We start from the raw sequence: 24,787 nt of genomic DNA on the forward strand, positions 1-24,787 counted from the left end.
GTTGAAACTAAACTCGTATTAAAGGCAGCAGATGCTATGTGCTATTACTGATGACAAGTATTAGCACATCCACATCAAAGTTTTCAAGCAGATGGACAACAAAGGAAGTTTCACTATTCATTTCATCTTCATCTTCAGCAATAAGAGGACTGTCCAGAAAGTATCTAGATTTTTCTCATTGTTCAGGGTTGGGATAACAGAATGCTTTACATTGAAGCATAATACATTTCATCCTTACCTTCATGCATAAGCTGTTCACTTACAGTGGTCAGTTATTGTCAGCAAATAACAAAGACATGTCTTCATATCTCATGGTATTTCAAAATATCTGAATGCACTAAACATGTACATGTGCACATTAAATTTTTGCTTTAAAATCAGAAAAACCCCAAAAAAAACATCTGATCAAAATAGCATGTGAGGACTCTGCAATGGCCATACACAAGCTATTGGCAGACACTGCCATTTCAAAAAGGATATAGAAAGTGGTTCATGATCTGGAAGGTGATCAACTTCAATATGATGGAATCATGTGTCAAAGATTATCTGTTTATGAAATCACTGAAGAAAGTTGTGTCCACTGTTCGTGTCATTTCATTTGAATGAAAACTTTACACTTAAAAGTAGGTTTCTGCAAAGTTCATGCCATAAAACGGACGCAACATAAATGCCCCTAGCACTCAGCTTCCAATTTCTTTGAACATGAACACTGATTAGGAGACATTTTTTGAAATCTATCATAATTGGAGATGAAATGTGGGTTTAAGTGTATGATCCTGAAACCAAACACAATCATTCCAGTGGAAGATCCCATTCTCTAACCCAAAAAAAAAAAAAAAGTTACAGCAACTGCATAGGACCTTTGTTGATATGGTGTGAAGAAAATTATTGCAAGAATGAAATTCCCGAGACATAATTCACTACGATAATGCATCATTGCATATCACTCCTAGTTGCATAGTTTTTTGACCAAGCATGGAATCACTGAATTTCAGCAATCCCAGTATTCACAGATATGACACCATGTCATATCTGTGAATACTGGGACTGCTGATCTGTGAATATTGGCTCTGTTTTGGTAATTTTGAAATCAACTTTCCAGCAGTGCTTCAAAAAGTGAATAAATCACTGATTAAGTGTGTCAACTATTTCAAAGGGGATTAATTCATCTACCCAATAAGTATGCTCACTTCACTATACTGGCGCCTCCATAGCCAGGTGGGAAGGAGCAGCAGTGCGTAGCACACGCTTCTTGATTAGACTGGGGTTCGAGCCCGTCACCACCAAATGCGGAGGATGCAGAAAGGTCAGGGAATGACCAACGCATATCCCGGAGCAATATGGCCTTAGTTGCTAATGCTCCTAAAAACCAAATAACAAACAAACAACTTCACTATACTATAGTAGTCTGGATATTTTTTGAGTAGACTGCATAAGTACACTTTTCATTTAAATCAACTGGTGGACAAACAAAATATTTATTAAAATCTGAGAAAGTGAAAAAAATCACATGCTTATTATGAAGTTTATATAACATATAAATTTTTATATTGTGTTTTATTTTGTTTTGTTTTGTTTTGTTTTGTTTTATATTTATATTTTTATATTTATATTTTGTTTTGTTTTGTTTTATATTTATGTCTTGAAGTGAATGTATTTTGCATTCACTTTGGAACTGCTGCATGCAAACTGTGTACGCTTTCAACCACACAAAGATTTATGAACTGTTTTCTTTATGGGAAAAAAACAATCACCACAGTTGTAAATCTCGATCTGTTAGAAAATATGTTCTACCACTGATCACTTAAGATGACTCAGACTATATACCAACAAAATATTGTTCACCCCCATTCTCTCTTCTGGATATTAACCTTCAAAATGGGTGGAGACTGAAAAAGGCATTAAAATTCCATAGCCAGCACAATCCCTGAATCTCAAATACCAAATTTTTTTTTGTATTAAGATTAAGCAATTTTTTTAGAAGTTTCAGGGATTTGTTTCAATTTTTTTCTCTGGAGGAGAAAAAATTCAAACAAAGTGATAAAAATTATTTAGGGATAAAAATTATCCATTACCAGCAAATGTGCATATATTAAAAAATACAATCCAAGTAGTTAGTTAATGATCACATAATGTAAATAAGTTAGAGTAGGTGCAGCAGGACATTTACTTTCACTGGGATGAATGCTCCATGGCTGGCAAAAAAAAAAAAAAAAAAAAAGGCACATTGAAATGTTGCAGTCAATATTATGATTTTTATGGCTACATTTCAGTGCTTGGTAAGTTTTACTAGCTTAACTCAGAATAACGTAAAAGCTTCATGAAGCCGACCACCTGCTTTTGAATTACCCTATATATTTCCAAAAACTTAATACATACCGTAATCAAACCACTAACAAGATCAGATGTTAATTGGTCCTCTGGGTGGCTGCAGTGTAGAGAACTAAACTGAGGAGAATACAGTTCAGTACTACGAAGAATTTCCAAGACCCTATCTAGAGCTTGTGCTACAAACACTGGACTGTTTTCTTGTGTGGCCAATAACATATTAATAACCTGAAAATATTTTGATTCTATTCAAAATGAAAATGATTAAATTTTAAAATGTCTAACATGTAAAATAATAAACTGAATAAAATACCATTTATTGAAAATTGATATACAAAAGTTAAGTAATATAAATAAACAAGACATATATAAAAATACATCTAATCTATATTAATTACACATTTATAAAGAAATGTAATTTTAAATACGACATACATATACACAACTTTAAAGCAAAATCTATCAAATAAGTAGTATATTTTGAAATATAATCAACTAGAAAATGATCAAAACATATAGTATGATTTCATTTTATTAGCATTACCATTTAGCATTAGCATTAGTAGAGGCATTTGATGCAAGAAAGCAAAATTATTCAGCATCAGCCAAAAAAACCACTCCCATTTCAGCCCTCCGTTCCTTCAAAATACCTGTCCAGCTGAGCCTCAAATTTATTTAGGCTATCAACTTCCACAACGAGGGATGGAAGTCTGTTACACCAACCAACTACCCGCAGGCTAAAGGCAAATTTCCACACATCTATCCTACATCTGTTTTTCCTCAATTTGAATTTATGCCCTCTCAGGTGATTATTCTGAGCAAGAGGAAGAATCCCATCGGCATTGAGCATGCTCAAACCATTCAAGGTTTTATACACCTCTATCAGATCACCTCACATGTGCCAAGTCTCCAGATACTGTAATTGGCAAAACTCAAGCCTTTCTTCGTAAGAGCAACCCTTTGTTCCATTCACTAATCTTGTTGCCCTTCTCTGTACTCATTCCAGCATCTCTACATCCTTCTTAAAATGATACCTCCAGACCTGTATACAGTATTCAAGGTGTGGCTTGACCATTGCCTTATACAAGGAGATAATCACCTCCTTATCCCTCCTTATGAGCTACTCTTGCAGACCATCTTCACTGCTCAGAAAACTTCATATCTGCCTGCACAATTACCTCCAGGTCCTTTTCACTATCTATAATTGTCAGTGTAGTACCACACAGTTGTACATTACTCTGGGGTTACTGCTTCTCATATGCAGTACTTTACATTTGTCAATGTTAAATTTCAATTGCCACCTCTCAGCGCATCTGCTCAACTTTTCTAGATCCTGTTGCAGCAGCATACCTCATTTGTGTCATTAACAACCCTGCCGACCTTCATATCATCTGCAAACTTGGACATTAAGCCTGATATACCATCATCAATATCATAAATGAATACAGAAAAACCAACAATGGACCCATCACTGAACTCTGGGAGACATTAGTCCACAAAGAGTAGTGTCCATTGATTACCACTCTGTCTTCTCCCATTCAACCATCCCTTTATCCATAGCAGCAATTTGCCTCCAATGCCACACTGCTCCAATTTGGGGAGAAATCTTCCATGTGCAACAGTATCAAAAGCCTTTCTAAGATCCAAATATATGATAACAAAATTATTCTTTGCATCCAGTTCCTTTGTAACTACATCATAGTATCCAATCAAATTGGTCAGACAAGACTTTCCCTTAACAAATCCACACTGATTCCAAGCTATAACTGAAATCGTGTTTATATGATCCTACATTGCTTCTTTAACCAGTGCTTCCATTAATTTTCCTGGAACAGAAGTTAAACTAACAGGTCTGTAATTACTTGCAGATTGGGGATTGTAGATTATTTGATCCTCCTTTGTAGATTGGGGTCACATTTGCACATTTCCAGTCCATGGGTACCTCCCCTGAGTCCAAGGAAGCTCTCAAAATTATGGCTAAGAGTTTTCTTACTTCCTTTGCTGCCTCCTTTAATATAACTGGATAGATTCCATTCACCACAGGTGCCGTTCTTATTTTTATCTTCTTATTTTATCTTATTTTTACTCTCAGTTATTACAAGATTATCTAGCTTACTGCCAGAGTTTAATACACCTCTGGCATTCCCCTCCCTGAATAACTCCTTATGTGTGTATGTAGATGCAAAATATTCATTTAGTCTGTTAGCTACCAGAGCAGGATCATCAACAGTTGAACCATCAATATTGAGTGGACCAATCTGATTCATCCCCTTCCTCCTAGAGTTTACATAAGTAGTAGTGTAGTGGTGGCATGTGGTGCAAGAAAGCAAGTGTATGAGCTTATGCAGCATCAGCCAAAAAAAAAAAAAAAATTACAAAACAATCCCCTCTAAATATTTGTCCAGATCCTCCTTAAATTTATTTAACCTATCAACTTCCACAACGAAAGATGGAAGTTTGTTCAAGAAATTAACCACCCGCTGGTTAAAGGAAATTTTCCGCACATCTATTCTACATCTGTCCTTCCTGAAAAGGTGATATTTCTAAACAGATGTTTAGAAATATCACCTTTTGTGCCCTTAAAATATGATAGCTGCTCTACATTATCATTAACTTTATTTCCCTGGCAGACAAACCTATCCTATTCCACACATGCATTTTGCACAATAAATTTCCCATTTAAACTCCAGCCCAAAGCTGCAATGTATGATCAGGACACAATATTCCTGATTCATAGAAGAACTGCCCTCCAGCAGTTCTCCCCCAAACTAAAACATTCCGCTACTCAGAACTCTTTTCTTTGCTTCTCTAGGCTGATTTTAATCTAAATTTAATTACAGTAACACATGAAACTAGAAGATACAAAAATAATAACAATTATTTGTTATTATTTTTGTAACCCCACTAGACAATAACCCCACTTCTTTGACAGCAGTGGAACTACATTATTTTAAATTATGTTAATGTATGAGAGGAGTTCTAAAAAGATTTGCATTCACCCAGAAGTAGCTGTGTTAGAGAGATAAATTTTTTTTGTTTGATATCTCAAAATCTCTATAGCAACCGCACAAATTTTGGTTTCAATCTGATAATTCTTTTTTTTCTCCCTTGCAGCCAGCAACTGCTGTAACAGAAGAAAGTGTTGCAAAGAATGAGGCATTAATCCTGGAAGACTGCCATATTAGCATCAAAGAACTAGCTGCAAAACTCCAAATTAGTGTAAAGACTGTGGAGACCATCAATCATCAACAGTAGCTTATGAGGAAAGTGTCTGCTAGATGGGTTCCCAGACTTCTAACCCTTTACAAAAAGAATGAAAGGCACAACGTGCACAAGAAATGTTATCAATGTGGCAGGAAAAGGAAGAGGAGTTTTTTTGCAGCTGGTCATTATGGATGAAACTTGGAGCCATCACTAAGATCTTGAAACTAAACAAATGTCAAAACAATGGAAATGTGAAGAATCCCCTCCAAAAAATATGCACTTAAATATGCATGATGATAAGTATGATGCTTAAACATTATGGTTTAAATATTATATGATGTTTTCACAAACAGTATTTAGATATTTCATTTACTTTTTACCTGATCAATTAACAAAGGATGAAGTTTGCTGTATCAATATTGAATATCATTCCGCTTAGCAGCACCCAATAAATAACTACAGTGTTAATTTTAAATAGAATATTATTCATCTTATTCATTCAGAGTTGAACGAAACTGATTTTATGATTGACATTACTGTCATCTCTTGTTTACTGACTAGTGATAGTTTTTGCATTATGGGCCTTTTTTCATTGGTCAAAAAGAAAGTTACAAAAAAAATATATAATATCAAGGGCAAGGTTCAACCAAGGATTTGCAAGGTGACGCTGACCCCTTACCAGAAGAAGAAAAGGGTGCAATGAAATATCGATGTGCCACGAAAAACCGAAATATTGCTGCATCCCACTTATTCCCCCAACCTTGCACCCTCGCATTTCTTCCTCTTTCCTGATGTGAAGTCTTTTCTTCATGGAAAACACTCTGCTGCTGATGATGAGGTGATTTCTGCTTCTGAGTTATGGTTTAAAGGAGAGATAGTGGAATTCTGAAAAAAGTGGCCTGTGGAAGTGTACTGAGTGTTAGAAAAAAAGTGTCATTTTGTCTGGTGACAATGTTGAAAAAAAGTAATATGTGGTGCTTGTTTCAACCTTCTATTACAACTACTTCTGGGTGAATACAAATCTTTTTTGAACTCCACCCCCTCATACTATGTGACACAGTTACATTATAAAATCATTGGGGAACCATTTTTCACTGCTATAAATTGATAGTTTATGGGCCTAATAAAAAATTGTTCTGATATTAATTACGCTCCTACAAAATTACCACCTAGAAGAACCATCATTTCCATTTTCCATTTATTTGTACACACAATTATTACATATATATATACTGTACAATACTTTACAAGAATATATATATTAACATTTTCGTTACACATATATAAGATGCTATATTACATTTGGCCTCCCAGTGCATTGCGTACGCGTATCCCAGACTCAAGGGTGGCCCCTAGGCAAAAGCCCATCTCCACCTAGTTAGTCTGTTTTGGCATAGAACCTCTGCAAAGCTAGCCTAAAAACATGTGTGAGGTTTTATACCACCGCTAATACAAGGCAGCTCTGCCTGGTGCCCTTTTCTAGGCCAGAGTTTACGTTATCTGTTTGTGCCGAATGCACAAGTCCCACACCCACCAGATGTAGTGCAATACCAGTAGATGCCGACAAGTGAATTACGAGTGGAGAACTTCCATAAATTATCCTCACTACCACCGAGTAACAGAAATTGTCATTAGCATTAATAAGAGGCATATGATGCAAGAAAGCAAGCTTATACAGCATCAACCAAAAAAAAAAAAAAAAAAAAACCCTTCATATATCATCCATCCATTCACTCCAAATGTTTGTCTAGTTCTGCCTTGAATTTATTTAAGCTGTCAACTTCTACAATGACAGCTAGAAGTTTGTTCCAGCAATCAACCACCTGCTGGCTAAAGGCAAATTTCTGCACATCTATTCTACAACTGTCTTTCCTCAATTTGGATTTATATCCCCTAAGGAAATTAATCTGGGCAAGAAGAAGAATTGAGCATTGAGCTTGCAAGCTCCCATCAGCATTGAGCTTGCTTAAACCATTCAAGGCCTTATGCACCTCAATCGAATTACTTCACAGGTGCCTAGTCTCCAGACACTGTAATTTGCAAAACTTTAGCCTTTCTTCTTAAGAGCAACCCTTTGTTCCATTCACTAATCATGCTGCCCTTCTCTGTACTCATTCCAGCAGCTCTACATCCTTCCTACCTTCCTAAAATGAAGACTCCAGACATTAGCATTAGTAGAGGCATATTAAACAGATATATACAACACTTGTTTTAAAAATGCTCAGAGTTTCTGAATTCCTCAGAACCAGGAAAATAATATAGAATTAAATTACATACAATGGACAATTAACAACACTGTTTAGTCTGTCCGCTAGAACTTTCAAACCTACCGACAAGCACAATGAGATAGCTACTAAATATTTCTCATAAACCTTGTGTTTCACAGAAACCAATCTTTACAATATGATATTGTAAAGATTGACATAAATTTACATAAATCTTGTGAATAACAATTAACATAAATCTTGTGAATAACAATTAACATAAATCTTGTCAATAACAATTAACATAAGTCAACACAATAATAGTTGACATAAATCAACACAATAACAATTCACATAAATCTTCTGTTTACACATAAACCTTTTTTCTTTTGGTCTTTAGTGAAGTCAATTCCCAGGAGAAGCTGAAGTTCTTAGCTGAGTCCTCAATATGAAACTGTTCTTGAGAAGGTTTGCAGAGCAGTAAAGTTATTAGGGTCTTCAACTAAGATATTTTCATTGTTCTCCAATAAGTTTGGAACCACAGACATTAAATCCGCTCTAGGTTGGGAGTACAATGGACAGTTCAGAAGTACATGGATCCACATTTCATATTCCCCACATGTGCAGTACGGATCAGGCTCCAGACCATGCTCAAATAACTTAGCCCGGAGGGACCCGTGCCCTGTTAGCAGATAAGAAGTTGACATGGAAGGCCTAAACCACAAAATAACTCCAGGGGTTGTTGAGAATTCCACTTGTACAATATACTTTCTTGTTACAAGCCCAAATTCAAATTCATCCCATATTTTTTGCCAGACAACAGTAAATTCCTTCCAAAGCCTTTTCTTCTCCCTTTTAAAGTCACTGGCTGGGTCAGTCATAATTCCAAGCAATGTTTAGACTATCCTTTTTTTTAGGTAGTAAATCAAACCCCAGAAAGTAATATATAAATCTACAGGAATCATACCATCAAGTATTTGGAGTGCGTTGTTTGAAACAGTCCTTGGAATATTACTGATCATCAGAAGAACTGATCTTTGTGTGGAAATAAGTTTCTGTTTCACTTTTACCTTTGATACTTTTTGGTACCAAACACTTGCTGCATATGATATAATAGGCAAAAATATGGTTTATAGTAAAGGTTCAAAGTTTTCTTTGATAATCAACAAGATTAGTGAATGGAACAAAGGGTTGCTCTTACGAAGAAAGGCTTAAGTTTTGCAAATTGCAGTGTCTGGAGACTAGGCACCGGCGAGGTGATCTGATAGAGGTGTATAAGGCTTTGAATGGTTTGAGCATGCTCAATGCCAATGGGATTCTTCATCTTGCTCAGAGTAATCAGCTCAGAGGGCATAAATTCAAATTGAGGAAGGATGGATGTCGGATAGATGTGTGGAAATTTGCCTTTGGCTAGCGGGTGGTTGGTTGGTGGAACCGACTTCCATCACTTGTGTTGAAGTTGATAGCCTAAACAAATTTAAGGCTCAACTGGACAGGTATTTTGAGCGAACGGAGGGGTGAAATGGGAGTGGTGTGTTTTTTTTTTTTTTTTTGGCTGATGCTGAATAAGCTTGCTTTCTTGCATCATATGCCTCTACTAATGCTAATGCTAATGCTAATCCCCACTCTTTCCTGGAGACTCTGATAACTGAGGCTGTGAAAAAATGGATTCTGTCCCTAAGTTTTGACACATGAGGCAGAAAGCTGGGTTTATCATCTAAGGTGATACCCAAATACTTAGTTTGGGATAAAAGGGAATTTTGGTATTATTTAGTCAGATCCTGGGTGGTCTATTATGGCTAAAATGGTTCTTAAAATTCATAAAACTGGTTTTAGTGGGGGATATTTTCAGTTTGTTGACTGTAGCCCATGCCATCAAATCATCCACGATAGACAGTATTTTCTCTTCAGTTATTCTCCTTGTGCTTCCATCAGTAACAATCACCAAGTCATCTGCATAGGCTATCTTACTATTATTATTATTATTAGCTATATGGTGCAAGGAAGCCTAAGGCTTATGCTGCACCAGCCAAAAAAAAAATTTCTGAATTTCCCTGAGAGAGAATTGGTTTGGTTTTTTTTTTTTAGAAGCATTAGCAACTAAGGCCATATTGCTCCGAGATATGCGGTGATCATTCCCTGACCTTTCCGCTTCCTCCGTATTTGGTGGTGATGGGCTCAAACCCCGGTCTAATCAAGAAGCGTGTGCTACGCACTGCTGCTCCTTCCCACCTGGCTACGGAGACGCCTCCTGAGAGAGAAAGAGAGAGTCAGAAGTAGAAGGGGAATCACCAAGAAAGAGAAGAATGAGGATATCCAGCTCAGGACCCTTGGTGTGCCAAGCCCATACTCACCAGATATGAGCCCCTTGTTACTGATACCATTGTGTTCCCTCTTTAACCACTGATCCAACACAGCATTCCAGAGGAGAGGTCCCAACACTGATCCTTGGGGGCATCTTTTTGAAACCTGAGCCCAATATGTAAGATGTTTTGCCACCACCTTAATATGTCTGTTGCTAAAGTACGATCGCATCACACTCTGCAGATCTCAAGCTCCTGAGGGCACTTTCCCACCATAAAGTGTCAAACATGCCCTGAAAGTCTACAAACACAGCGAGTATTTAGCAGGTGAGTTGGACACATAGTTGGTCAGAAGATTTATAGCTTCAGTTGACCATCCTTTCTTGAAGCCGCACTGTGCTTCTGAACATAACTGATGATCTTCTAGCATTTTTTGGATTCTTGGGACTAACATTCGCTCAAACAATTTCCCCAGGTTGGTTAAAAGTGAAACAGGTCTGTAGGCCCGTGGATCTGATATTAATTTGTCAGGCTTGTGCAGTATCTTTAGTAGAGCTATTTTCCATTGACGATGAAATATTCCTTCTAGTAAACACTTAGTCATCAAATTTAAAAGAATGTGTGGAAAAATTTCAAAAAATTTAACTATGACTGTATTCTCAATCAGGTCAATTTGGTTGGCATTTCTTACAATTCAGCTTTGTCACAACAGAGCCCAAATCCAGGCGTGTAAAGGGTTCAATGTCCGATAGACCTTCATATTTTTCATTATCATGACGTATTTGCATTTGTTCAGGTGAATCTAGATCCAATATATCTTTGGGGAACAGGTTGTTAATTATAGAATCCACTGTAGACATCCAGTCTTGAGTCTCTTGACCATCTACTTTAACTGTGTTATAAACATCTCCACAAGCCATTTTGTTCCTTGATATCCAGTAAACCAAGCCCCATGGTTCTTTATTTCCAATATCCATTATGAAATTTTTCCAACACCTTTCTTTTGAGATGGCAATTGCCTTTTGATAGTTTTTCCTTAGGGTACTGTAAGCCTAAGGATGTAAAGGTACTGTAAGCCTTTCTGCCGAGGATGTTCCCTTTAGGTACAAACATCCTCAGCAGAAAGGAACCTATGTCGCTGGAATTCTTATCTAGCCTGTTGAATTTGCTTTTGCAGGTTACTTAAGTCTGAAGACCACCAAGGAACAGAAGTTCTTCTGGTCTGCTTTCTTTTTTGACTGAGTACTCCATTGCCAAATACAGTGGGTCTGGATGAAATTTGTAAATTCCATTGCTGTCATAACGTTTGAACTGTCTACATCTGCAGAGAAAATGGTGAGAAGGTAATCTTTGAATTTGTTCCATTTAATGGTATTTATTGAGAAACATCTAAGATCTTGTGGCTGTGAATCATTAGGCTTAAAACCAAATACAATAGTGCAGTGGTCGCTATTCACAAGGCTTGGAATAACATCCCAGTCAGTTAGAATTTCATCTATTTAAACTGTGGTAAGAGTGACATCTATGTTGGATTCAGCATTCAGTGTAGAGAATGTGAACGGCTTGTCAGGCAAGTTTTGCACACTTAAGTTGTAGGATAAAATTAAATCTTTGAGAGCTAATCATCAGTAAAATCACTGTGCCAGAAGTTGGATTTGGCATTTAGATCTGCTGTTATTATAAGATTTTTAGAAGCGAAATTAGTACATATATTGCCCAAACGATGGAGAGTCAATTGTATGTCTTCAGTTGGCGGACAGTAAACAGATGCAATGTTAAAACTTATGAAAGGTGTAGAAATCATTAAACATGTCACAGTGTCCGTGCACAGACCTGTAATGTTGGTAACAACCAGTCATTATTTAAAACAACTATGGCACTTTTTGGAGGTTTTTCAAGCAAATGAATAATTCTTGCCAAGGTGAGAAAACCCATAACTTTGTGGGCCCACCCCCTACCTGCAAAGAATGAAAGGGTTTCTGTATGCAAATAATATCAAAATTATTTTAAAATGCTGTTATTTTAATCTCATACATTGCCACTCTGCAGCACAGGCTTATTTATCTGAAGAACTTTTATCCCCTCATATATAATATTACCTAAAATTGGATTCTCATCAGCCAACTCTGTTGCTGAATTTGAACCATTATCACTAATGTTTGGTTCTGCTGTCCGCAAGTTGTACCGCTTTTAAGTATTCTGGACACTTGGCATCCCTTACAGAATGATTGTAATCCTTACCACGTTTCTTGAAGTTGATATATTTTGGAGAGTCTTCTTTATAGGGACAGTCTCTGTAGACATGACCACTCTCTGCACAGTGTCCACAAGAAACTGCCTTAAATGAACAAAATTGTGATGAGTGGCCATACTCCAAACAATGGAAACACTTGCTTACAATTGTAAACCTACGGAAGTTGTGTGATATAAATACTAAATAGATTCTATTGCTATTCAAAATATACCTCATCATACGAGGACAAAATCTGACCACCTTTGCACCCAGTACAGAACTAAATCTGAAAGTCACCTCATCTTTAACTTCATCCTGCAAGAAACCATAGTATTTTAAGTTTTTAGAGAAGAGATCATCAAGTATTTGCTCCTTAGCATATTCACGAGGGACACCATATATTAACACTGTTGGATCAGATAACCAAGGTTTCTCCATTGTAAGACCTATCTCTTTCAAAGCAGAAGCAAAATAGATCCTATTCGCATCCACCGAATTTGTGGTCTCCACAAGGATCCCACTATTCCTTAGGAGACGAATACCTTTTACTTTCATCTCCTTGTGGTCACGCTTAATGACTTGAGTCACCTTCTGCTTTATATCCTCACTCGAACTAAAGGAAGAGTCCTCAGTAGGCCTAAAAATAATCAGATTCTGAGGATCAGGCACACCTCTAGCAACTGATAAGGATCTATCTTGCACTGTCAGTCCTCTGTTTGGATCTTGGTTTATTCTGGATGACAACAGGATCAACCAACTTGAGATCCTGCCACACTACCTCTGCATAAGACTTCTTATGAAGTTCAATCTGGCAATCTAACATTTGTTTTATCTGACAAGCACTCTCCTCCAGATCCCTGGCTCATACCTTGAGGCGCTCGTTGTCCACAACCAAAGCTGTGGTCACTGCCCCCGATGTCAGCCCAGAGACCATAAATTTTATTAGATGCTGGTTTTGTTATTTGAGGCATTGACGTGGGAAAGGTAGTAAGTGCCAAAAATTCGACTTTTCATTTTTTGCATGGAAAAGGTAGTAAATGTCAGTAGCACAGAGAAAGTAGTTAGTCCATAAGTAATACAGAACAGGTTGAAAACGTTGCCGCTAGATGCCTCCTGTGTCAAGTGCACGGCAGTTGGCACAGAGAAGGTAGTAACTCCCTCATGCCGTCCATAAGGTTTCCCGATGAATTTCCCGACTAACGAATGATAGTGTTTGTTTGTATTATAATTCGGTGTTTCTACAAGTCAGCATGCCTCCAAAACCTCGTCCTTTTAAAATGGTAAGTTTAAATATTGATTCTTAATTTATTGTCGTTGTTGTTGTGGGTATAATCAAACTTACGAAACCTTTATAAACATAACCAAACATTTTCTTTTTCGGGCTACATGTAATTGTCGTTACAAGTGTCGTGATTTCATGCAACGGCAAATAAGCACACTTCATGCCGATTTTTGGAAGCAGATGTCTGATGTGTAAGGTACGTTTCCAATGGGTCTATTTAATATTGTCAACATTCAGAGAGGGAGACATGGAAAATACGATGATCCCACTTCAAGTAAGAGGCAAGTTTCTGTTACTTATAGTTTACCCTCTGACAGTGGTCAAGTGCAAGTATGCAGCAGATCGTTCAAAGACATGTTAGGCTACCAGACAAAGGTGTTTATACTTTGATAGAAAAGAGGACGGGGGACAATATTTTCAAAACCCACCTGGGAAAAAACCCTAACTCACATGCCCACAAGGTAAAATACACTGAGGAGGATAAACAGCGTATCAAGGTTCATATCATGTCATTTCCTACTGAAGAAAGCCATTATTCTTGGCATAAATCATCAAAACATTACCTGAGTCCTGATCTCAACATACACAGAATGTATCAGGAGTTCAAATTATTGTACCCTGATTGTAAAATTGATCACAGATTTTACCGGAGAGTTTTTAAAAGAGAGTTCCCTAAGTTGTCATTTCATCGCCTTTGCACTGATATTTGCACAACTTGTGACATACTAAAGAATTAAATAAATTGCACAGTTGGGCCCAACAAGTTTATCTTGATTTCAAAGAAAGAATTACATTTAAGAAAAGCAGAGAAGGCTACAAAAACTCTCAACTGCAATAACACGATGTCAACAGGTAATTTTTACTCCTACTTTAATGCATTCAAGTATGTTTTATAGCAGGCAGCTATCAAATTACAACTTGTGCACTTTGGTGACAAAGGGTAAAGTTTTATGAGCTTGTGGCATGAGGGCATTGCTGGTTGTAGTGGGAACAAGGTCGCATCTTGCGTCCTTAAAGTGCTTTCATCCTACATCACTGCCAAAAAAAAAATTACAAATAGGATGCAATAACTGCAGAGGCCAAAATAAGAAGCGAATAGCTTTATCGGTTCTGATTTATATTATTGCAAAGAACTATTTTGATTCAGTGGACTTGAAATTCCTGGTTTCGGGACACTCATACATGCCGTGCGACAGGGAATTTGGCATCATAGAGAAGAGAAAAAAACAATGTCAGACCATAGTTCTGGAAGAAGTAGCTGAAATAGTTCGAAGTGCTAAAATTTTCAAGACAAATAATGTAATAATGATGAAGGATTAGGACTTTTTCGACTTTGCTGCTGAATGGAATAATTTTTAAACACGGCTCCTCTTAAAATCACCACCCTGAGCCAGATTAAACTCTCAAGAGCCGATTTCCCTATAATTAAAATGAGACAGTCATTTAATGACATGGAAAGAGCATGAAATTTTCAAAAAAGGACAGTCGTTCAAGGTCATCACCAACTTGCAGAGCTTACAACCCCTTGGAAGAAAACCAGTCATCAATGAGACTAAAAAAAAGGACTTATTATCTTATGTTGGATTTCCTGGAAGAAAAGTATCATGCATTTTACAGGAAAATCTGTGCCTAACATGAAACATAAGTAAATTATAATTTCACATAGGACTGATTTCCATATTGGACTTCCTAGAATGAAGAAAGTTACAGACAAAATTGTGCCTAATATTTCAAATTGAATTTGTAACACATAAACTGAGTGTATAGTTTCAAATTGCAAGTATTTGTTGTAATAAAGTCAGTAACAACATGATCACAAATTGTTTTTGCTTCCCCTGAAAAGTTTAATTTTTGACACTTACTACCCTTCCCATGTCGATGCCTCATTTTACTTGACTCTTTAGACATTATTTCTTCTAAAGCACTTCTTATCTTAGCCAAGATCGCATACACCTCCGAGGCATGCAATGATCCTCCGGGGATCAAACCATCCATAAAAGAAATCCCTTGACCCTCCCTACTATAAACATTAACTATTTTATCCCCTATACCACTTGGGGAATCAAGAACTCCATAATCCTCACTGTTCTCTGCTGTGCTGGCTTGAACTTCTTTAACAAGAGACTGGCGGTTCTTATCTTCTTCATCATTCAAAGTCTTATTTTAATCCAATTTTGTTTTATCAAGTTTAATTTTGTCTTTTCCCCCTTTTATAACAGTTTTAGGGGTCTTCCCATTTTCCCAACTTATCTAGATCAGTTATCAATATCATTGATAAATATACAAAACAACAATGGAACCAGCACCGAACTCTGGGGAACTCCACTAATAACATCTGTTTATGAAGAGCAGTGTCCACTGATTACCACTCTCTGTCGTCTCCCACTCAACCATCCCTTTATCCATTGTAGCAACTTACCCTTAATGTCATACCTCTACAATTTGTGCAGCAGTCTTTCATGTGCAACAGTATCAAAAGCTTTCCTGAAATCCAAGTAGAGTATATGATATCAAAATTATTTTTGGCATTCAGTTTCTTTGTGACCACATCATAGTATCCAATCAAATTAGTCAGAGAAGACCTCTTTTTAACAAACCCATGCTATGTCGTAACTATTACTGCAGTCTTGTCTAGATGATCCTGCAATGCTTCTTTAACCAGTGATTCCATTATTTTCCCTGGAACACAAGTTAAACTAACAGGTCTGTAGTTACTTTTGTCACCTTTTGAACCCCCTTTGTGAATTGGTGATACATTTGCACACCTCCAGTCCATGGGGACCATCCCTGAATCCAAGGAAGCTCTCATAATTATGGCTAAGGGTTCGCTTACTTGCTTTGCTGCCTCCTTTAATATAACTGGATAGATCCCGTCCACCCCTGGTGCCTTCCTTATGTTTAACTTCAACAATTTCTCTTCTACTTTGCTCTCGGTTATTATAAAATCACTTAGCTCCCTGTTAGCATTTGATAAACTGATAAATTGAATAACTCCTCGTGTGTGAATGTAGATGCAAAATACTCATTCAGTTTATCAGCTACCTGAGCATGATCATCAATAGTCAATCCATCTATGTTAAGTGGTCCAATCTGATTCATCCCTTTCCTTCTAGAGTTTACATAAATAAAAAACTCTTTGCTGTTTTTCTTTGCATCCTTTGCCAAAGATTTATTGTAATCTGCCGTCGCCTGCCAAACCTCCTTTGTGACTTGATTACAGACTAATTTATACCTGCCATAGCCTTCTGTGTCACCTGATACTTTATATGCATCCCATACATTTTTTTTCTCTGCACACGAGCCTCATTAATTCATCTGACATCCATTTAGGCCTAAAAACAGGGAGCACAATTCCATAGGCATTTAACACAACCATCAAGCAGCATTGTTCCTATATCAATATTGTAACAATTGCGGAACAATTTGAACAATCTTATATTATTATAACACAATGGCAGCAAAAGCTAACTTCGTTTTTTTTTTTTTTTAAGCACACAATAACCACACTACTAATTTTAACCAAAAGTTAACGATCACTTTTAAGCAATAAAAAGCATTCCACTTAGCAGCACCCAATAAATAACTACAGTGTTAATTTTAAATAGAATATTATTAATCTTATTCATTCAGAGTTGATCAAAACAGATTTTATGATTGACATTATTGGCATCTCCTGTTTACTAACTAATGATAGTTTTTGCATTATGGACCATTTTTCATTGGTCAAAAAGAAAGTGAGAAAAAAATATACACCAAAATTATTAATTAATGTGACTGGCAAAAATAAATTAAAGCCTAACAATATGTATAATATTAAAATTAAGGAAGAGATTGAAGGTTAAGCCAACATTCTGAAGGAATATTGGTTGAAATAAATTATATATATTTTGATTATAATCATAAAATAAATTAAAACGTTTATACAGCTTTCAATCTAGATTGTGTGTGTGTGTGTGTGTGTGCGCGCGCGTGCGTGCGTGCGTGCGTGTGCGTGCATGTCAATACAAAAATCAGATTGTTTGCAAGGTTTGGCAATTGTTTTATTATATTGTTTTATAAAAAATTAATAATGTATTCTTTTATTTATGATAAAAAATAGTCTGGATTCTAATAACCATATGCTTCAAAAAATAACCCTACCTTTGTAATAGGAGCTTCTATTGTCATTGCATGGAACTTAGCAAAAGACTGTCTCCGATTCAATCCTGCTGAATATAAAAAGGAAGAAAATTTTAAAAATATATTTTTTTCAGAACTGAACTATCAGTGTTTCTTAATAATTATCATGTGGGTGACAATATATATAGTTTTTATCATAAGCAGGGATCGACAAATTTGTTCAGGGGCTAGTCACCACTGCCAACAGTTAGTTATCAGTTAGTAATCTTAACTATTACCAGCATGCCAAAGCAACACAAAACTGAAAAAACCAAGAGATGACAAATTACAAGGCCACTTCCCGAATTGTAATCATCATGCACTTAAATATGCATGATGATAAGTATGATGTTTAAATATGATTTAAACATTACATGATGTTTTCACAAACAGTACTTAGATATTTCATTTACTTTTTACCTGATCAATTAACAAAGGATGAAATTTGCTGTATCAATGTTGAATAATAAACTAATTGTGAAATTCTATCTGGGTACTTTTGTGCTCTCCTAACAAAAGCTGGATATGAATGGTGGGTTATTACCCAACCAACCATGGAATGTGACAAGAATAACAATTCTTTGTCATATTCCTTCAACCACAAAACTTGTTCCATTAAATGCCATTGCCAGTTGAGCTTCTGCATTAGGAATCTATTATACAGTGCTTTTGTTAAAAGTTCCACAAAACCTTGAAAGATTTGCACAACTTTTAATAAAGTTGTACAAATCAGTCCATTTCAACAGTGAACAAGCAGTTCAACCTCACAGCCAAAAGACTGATCTGTAGGATACTAGTCATCAAACGAAATTTCTTACTATATTTGTCAAGCCTTGATAAAAAAAAAAATATTAATAATAATTAACACAAATAGTAGTTGTAATTATATTGGTACAATGCCTATTCCACACAGCACAAATCAAGAAAGAACATTAACCATATACATTAAAAAATAAACTAAACCAAAATGCAGTGCTTCCCAAGTAGAATACTTGTATATGAATCTTGTACAAGTGCAGTTTTTGGTTTACCTTGACTTTTATTTTTTACAAAAAAACACATATATATATATATATATATATATATATATATATATATATATATATATATATATTAGCATTAGTAGAGACATATGATGCAAGAAAGCTAGCTTATGCAGCATCAGCCAAAAAAAAAAAAAAAAAACTTCCACTTCACCCCTCCGTTCATTCTAAATACCTGTCCAGCTGAGCCTTAAATTTACTTAGGCCATCAACTTCCACAAAAAGGGATGGAAGTCTGTTCCACCAACCAACTACCCTCTGGCTAAAGGCAAATTTCTGCACATCTATTCTACATCTGTCTTTCCTCAATTTGAATTTATGCCCTCTCAGGTGATTATTCTGAGCAAGAGGCAGAATCCCATCAGCATTGAGCATGCTCAAACCATTCAAGCCTTTATACACCTCTATCAGATCACCTCGCCAATGCCTAGTCTCCAGACACTGTAATTTGCAAAACTTAAGCCTTTCTTCGTAAGAGCAACAATTTGTTCCATTCACTAATCTTGTTGCCCTTCTCTGTACTCGTTCCAGCAGCTCTACATCCTTCTTGAAATGAGGCTCCATACCTGTATACAGTACTCAAGGTGTGGCCTGACCATTGCGTTATACAAGGGAATAATCACCTCCTTATCCCTGCTAGAAAAATTACTGTATATCATTGATAAGACACAATGAGCTACTCTTGTAGCCCGTCTGCACTACTCAGAGAACTTCATATCTGCCTGAATATCTCTATCACTGTCAGTGTAGTACCACAGAGTTGATAAATTGCTCTTGGGTTGCTGTTTCCCATATGTAGTACTTTACATTTGTCAATGTTAAACTTCATTTGCCACCTCTCAGCCCATCAGCTCAACCTTTCCAGACCCTGTTGCAGCAGCATAGTGTCAATAGTGTCCTTGACAACCCTGCCAAACTTTGTATCGTCTGCAAAATTGGACATTAAGTTTGATATACCATCATCAATATTATTTATAAATACAGAAAACAATAATGGACCCAACACTGAGCCCTGAGGAACTCCACTAATAACATTAGTCCACGATGAGCAGTGTCCATTGATTACCACTTCGTAATCTCCCCCTCAACCACCCCTTTATCCATAGCAGCAATTTGCCTCCAATGCCACAGTGCTCCAATTTGTGCAGCAGTCTTCCATGAGCAACAGTATCAAAAAGCCTTTCTAAGATCCAGGCATATAATATCAAAGTTATTCCCTGCATTCAGTTCTTTTGTGACTGCATCATAGTATCCAATCAAATTGGTTAGGCAATACTTCCCCTTAACAAAACCATGCTGTGTCTGAGCTAAAACTGAAGTCTTGTCTAGATGATCCTGTAGGGCTTCTTTAACCAATGCCTCCATTAATTTTCCTGGAACAGAAGTTAAACTCACAGTTCTATAATTACTTGTGTCAGCCTTTGATCCTCCTTTGTGAATAGGGGTCACATTTGCACATCTCCAGTCTATGGGTACTTCCCCTGAGTCTAAGGAAGCTCTCATAATTATGGCTAAGGGTTTGCTTACTTCCTTTACTGCCTCCTTTAATATAACTGGATAGATCCCATCCACCCCAGGTGCCTTTCTTGTGTTTATCTTCAACAATTTCTCCTCCACTTTACTCTCAGTTATTACAAGATTCTCTAGCTTACTACCAGAGTTAAATACCCTTCTGGCATTCCACTCGCTGAATAACTCCTCATGTGTGAATGTCGATGCAAAATAATCATTTAGTTTGTTAACTACTTGAGCAGGATCATGAACAGTTGAACCATAGATATCAAGTGGACCAATCTGATTCATCACCTGCCTTCTAGAGTTTACATAAGTAAAAGAACTCTTTGCTGTTTTTCTTTGCATCCCTTGCCAAAGATTTCTCGTAATCTGCCATCGCCTGCCTAACCTCCTTTTTTACTTGGTTACAGATGAACTTGTATCTATCATAGGCTTCTGTGTCACATGTTAATTTATATGTATCCCATGCATTTTTCTTCTCTGCCATATGTCTCATTAGTTCATCTGACATGCATTTAGGCCTAAACCTTGAACAATATTTCTTAGTTGGTATGTAAAGCCTAGTAGCTTCCAAGGTAAGTTTTTTGAATGTATCCCATTTTGAATTTGCTGTTGGTAACATCATCAGTTTGTCCCACTGTAAAGAATTTAAATACTGTCTCAGACCATCGTAGTCGCCTTTACGAAAGCAATAACCCTTCCCTTTATCCATGATGGTAGTTACCTCTTTGAGTAAATCCCACTTCAGCACACTGTGATTACTGCCTCCTAGAGGTTCCTCTATCTGCAGATTCTTAATGCATGAAGAATCACTACTGATAATCAAATCAAGAGTATTACTCCCTCTAGTTGCCTCCCAAACATGCTGATGTAGAAAACAATCATCCAATAAATCCACAAAAGCCTTGCTAATGTGTGAGTGACTAAAACACAAATTCCAGTCAATATCTGGGAAATTAAAATCCCCCATTATAAGATTCTCTGATTTTCTGGCCCACTCTACTTCCCTGTACAGTTTCTTATTATACTCATCAGAGTCATTAGGCCTATAGCACACTCCTACTCTCAATTTTGATCTCCCAATACTTATATCACACCAAACTGACTCGACACTGCACTGTCCAGCGATGTTGACTGGCTTCACTTTCTTGGATTTTATGTGTTTATTAACTAATAGCATAATCCCTCCTCCTTTCCTATCCTGTCTATCCTTTCTGTAGACAATGTACTCCACAAATTCCAGTTCTGCATTCCTTATATCTGTGTGACACCACGTCTCTGATATCCCAACAATATCTATTCTTTCTGTAGACATTGTACTCCCCAAATTCCAGTTCTGCATTCCTTATATCTGTGTGACACCACGTCTCTGATATCCCAACAATATCCGCCTTTGATGCTTTGAGCAATATCTCAAATTCATCAAATTTATTTACCAAACTCCTAGCATTAGCATTAGCATTAGTAGAGGCATTTGATGCAAGCTTATGCAGCATCAGCCAAAAAAAAAAAAAAAAACACTTCCACTTCACCCCTCTGTTCGTTCAAAATACCTGCCCAGCTGAGCCTTAAACTTATTTAGGCTATCAACTTCCACGACAAGGAATGGAAGTCTGTTCCACCAACCAACCACTCGCTGGCTAAAGGCAAATTTCCGCACATCTATCCTACATCTGTCTTTCCTCAATTTGAATTTATGCCCTCTCAGGTAATTATTCTGAGCGAGAGGAAGAATCCCATCAGCATTGAGCACGCTCAAACCATTCAATGCTTTATACACCTCTATCAGATCACCTCGCTCGTGCCTAGTCTCCAGACACTGTAATTTGCAAAACTTAAGCCTTTCTTCGTAAGAGCACCCCCTTTGTTCCATTCACTAATCTTGTTGCCCTTCTCTGTACTCGTTCCAGCAGCTCTACATCCTTCTTGAAATGAGGCCTCCAGACCTGTATACAGTACTCTAGGTGTGGCCTGACCATTGCCTTATACCAAGGAACAATCACCTCCTTATCCCTGCTAGAAAAATTCCTATATATCATTGACAATACACCATGAGCTACTCTTGCAGCCCGTCTGCACTGCTCAGAGAACTTCATATCTGCCTGCACAACCACCCCCAGGTCCCTTTCATTCTCTACCACTGTCAGTGTAGTACTACAGAGTTGATACGTTGCTCTGGGGTTGCTGTTTCCCATGTGTAGTACTTTACATTTGTCAATGTTAAACTTCATTTGCCACCTCTCAGCCCATCTGCTCATCCTTTCCAGATCCTGTTGCAGCAGCATAGTGTCAGTAGTGTCCTTGACAACCCTGCCTACCTTTGTATCGTCTGCAAACTTCGACATTAAGCTTGATATACCATCATCAATATCATTTATGAATACAGAAAACAATAATGAACCCAACACTGAGCCCTGAGGGACTCCACTAATAACATTAGTCCACGATGAGCAGTCTCCATTGATTACCACTCTCTGTCTTCTCCCCCTCAGCGACCCCTTTATCCACAGCAACAATTTGCCTCAAATATACATGCACCTGTTCTTTATCTTAGCTACTCTAACACAACCCATGTGTTTACTTGTACTGCAATAACTCCCAGCAATCCCTGAAATATCCTGCATCTTGTTTTCCAGGCTTCTGCTCATTACATAGAAATATATTTAAATAAAAGTTTAACATAAAATAAGAAAATAAATAAATAAATATTAACACGCATTATGTCAATGGTGTGGCTCTGCTCTAGAGTGCTGTCTGTTCTATAAATTATTTCTCGCTGCATAAGGAACACCGCCGTGAAAATCCTCTGCATTTGTGAATCGATCGGAGGAGGTATGGGGGGGTTTGGTTCATCGATCTTTTCGCCTTTGCAATGATTTGTATAGCGATTGAAATGCAGCGATTCCATGACCATTATTGGCCTTGTGGTCCTTTGATATTTTGATATTTTGTTTTTCTCTTTGTAGTTCTTTTAACCCTTTTTTGGTGATATTTCACGTGTTTTGAAACTGATACCTTCGAGGGGGATACCGCTAATTTATATTATAATTGGCATTATTTTAAATTTTATATCGGTTTTATTAATTGGATTTAAAGTAGTAAATTATTAGGGGACTATCAGCTACTTTTTATGTCTTATTAGCTTCACTTCCCCCTCGCTGTTGGTTTATTTTACGTTATTTTTCTGTTAATTTTCGCTCTACAGTTTTTGCCATACTGCTGGCTTATGTTTTATTTTATTTTGAATTATTGGATATATATATATATATATACTATCATTGAATTATATTAACATAAGTTAAATTATAATAAAGTGAATAAATAAATAAATAATTAAGCATTCATTAGAGGCAGCGACATGCAATTCCTCCATATGAAGCTGAAATACATCCAATATTTTAAATTAAATAAAATAAAACATAAGCCAGTAGTATGGCAAAAACTATAGAGCGAAAATTAAATAAAATAACCCAAATAAACAAACGAATGAAAAGAAAGAATAGATATTTATTTATCTATTCACTTTATTATAATTTAACTTATGTTAATATAATTCAATGATAGTATATATTTCGGCTTCATATGGAGGAATTGCAAGTTGCTGCCTCTAATGAATGCTTAATTATTTATTCATTTTATTATAATTTAACTTTCGTCAACATTTAATATAATTCAATAGTAATGGGTCGATATGCTAATTTAGCAACGCCTGTGCCGCCATCTATTTTCCTTTTTTCTTATATATAAGCTGATTCAGCTTACAGAATGTCAGTGGTGTGGCTCTGCTCTAGAGTGCTGTCTGTTCTATATTTTATTTTTCAATGCATAAGGACCACCGCCGTGCAAATCCTCTGCATTGGTGGATCGATCGGAGGATGGTGGGTGAATTGGTACTTCAATCTTTTCACCATGGCGACGATTTGTATAGCGATTGAAATGCAGCGATTCCATGACCATTATTGGCCTCGTGGTCCTCTGTTGATATGGGGCATGATGGTCAGTCTATTTTATTTTAATTTATTTTGATTTTGTTATCGTTTGGTAGTTCCTTTAACCCTCTTTTGGTGATATTTCACATCTTTCAGAACTGGTACCTCTCAGGGGGGGGGGGGGGTACCGCTAAATTAATATGTAATTGGCATTATCCTAAATTTGTATAGTTTTGTTAATTGGATTTAATGTTCGAAATTATAAAAGGGTTTCTGGGCTACTATTTATATCTTTTCTTTCTTTTCATTCGTTTGTTTATTTGGGTTATTTTATGTTAATTTTCGCTCTACAGTTTTTGCCATACTACTGGCTTATGTTTTATTTTATTTAATTTAAAATATTGGATATATATATATATACATATATATATATACAGGGTGTCTCAAAAATATTGGTACAAATATTTAGGGGAGGTAGGTAACATCTAAAGGAATGTGAATCGCATAAGAACCCATAACTGGAAACATCACAGTAAAGTAGTAGCAGAGGCACAAGAAGCAGAAATGACACAAGACAGTAATTAGTGG

General features: G+C 36.6%; 1 protein-coding gene across 2 annotated transcripts in view; it reads right to left on the reverse strand.

The window, feature by feature from the left end:
- LOC150089304 (high affinity cAMP-specific and IBMX-insensitive 3',5'-cyclic phosphodiesterase 8B-like) overlaps positions 1-24,787 on the reverse strand; it is a 764,745-nt gene that overhangs the window by 147,444 nt on the left and 592,514 nt on the right. Inside the window, exons 11-12 of one of the 2 annotated variants that reach the window (XM_090388973.1) lie at positions 17,695-17,759; positions 2,380-2,556 (exon numbers count right to left, since the gene is read on the reverse strand). In XM_090388973.1, the coding sequence (XP_090245099.1) occupies positions 2,380-2,556; positions 17,695-17,759 (242 nt within the window). Of the gene's footprint in view, positions 1-2,379; positions 2,557-17,694; positions 17,763-24,787 lie in introns of both variants that reach the window. The other variant, XM_090388965.1, reaches the window with a different exon arrangement.

The sequence above is a fragment of the Mastigoproctus giganteus genome, chromosome 2 (assembly GCF_048544385.1).
Source record: "Mastigoproctus giganteus isolate SK-2022 chromosome 2, ASM4854438v1, whole genome shotgun sequence".
In the NCBI taxonomy this organism is placed as follows: Eukaryota; Metazoa; Arthropoda; class Arachnida; order Uropygi; family Thelyphonidae; genus Mastigoproctus; species Mastigoproctus giganteus.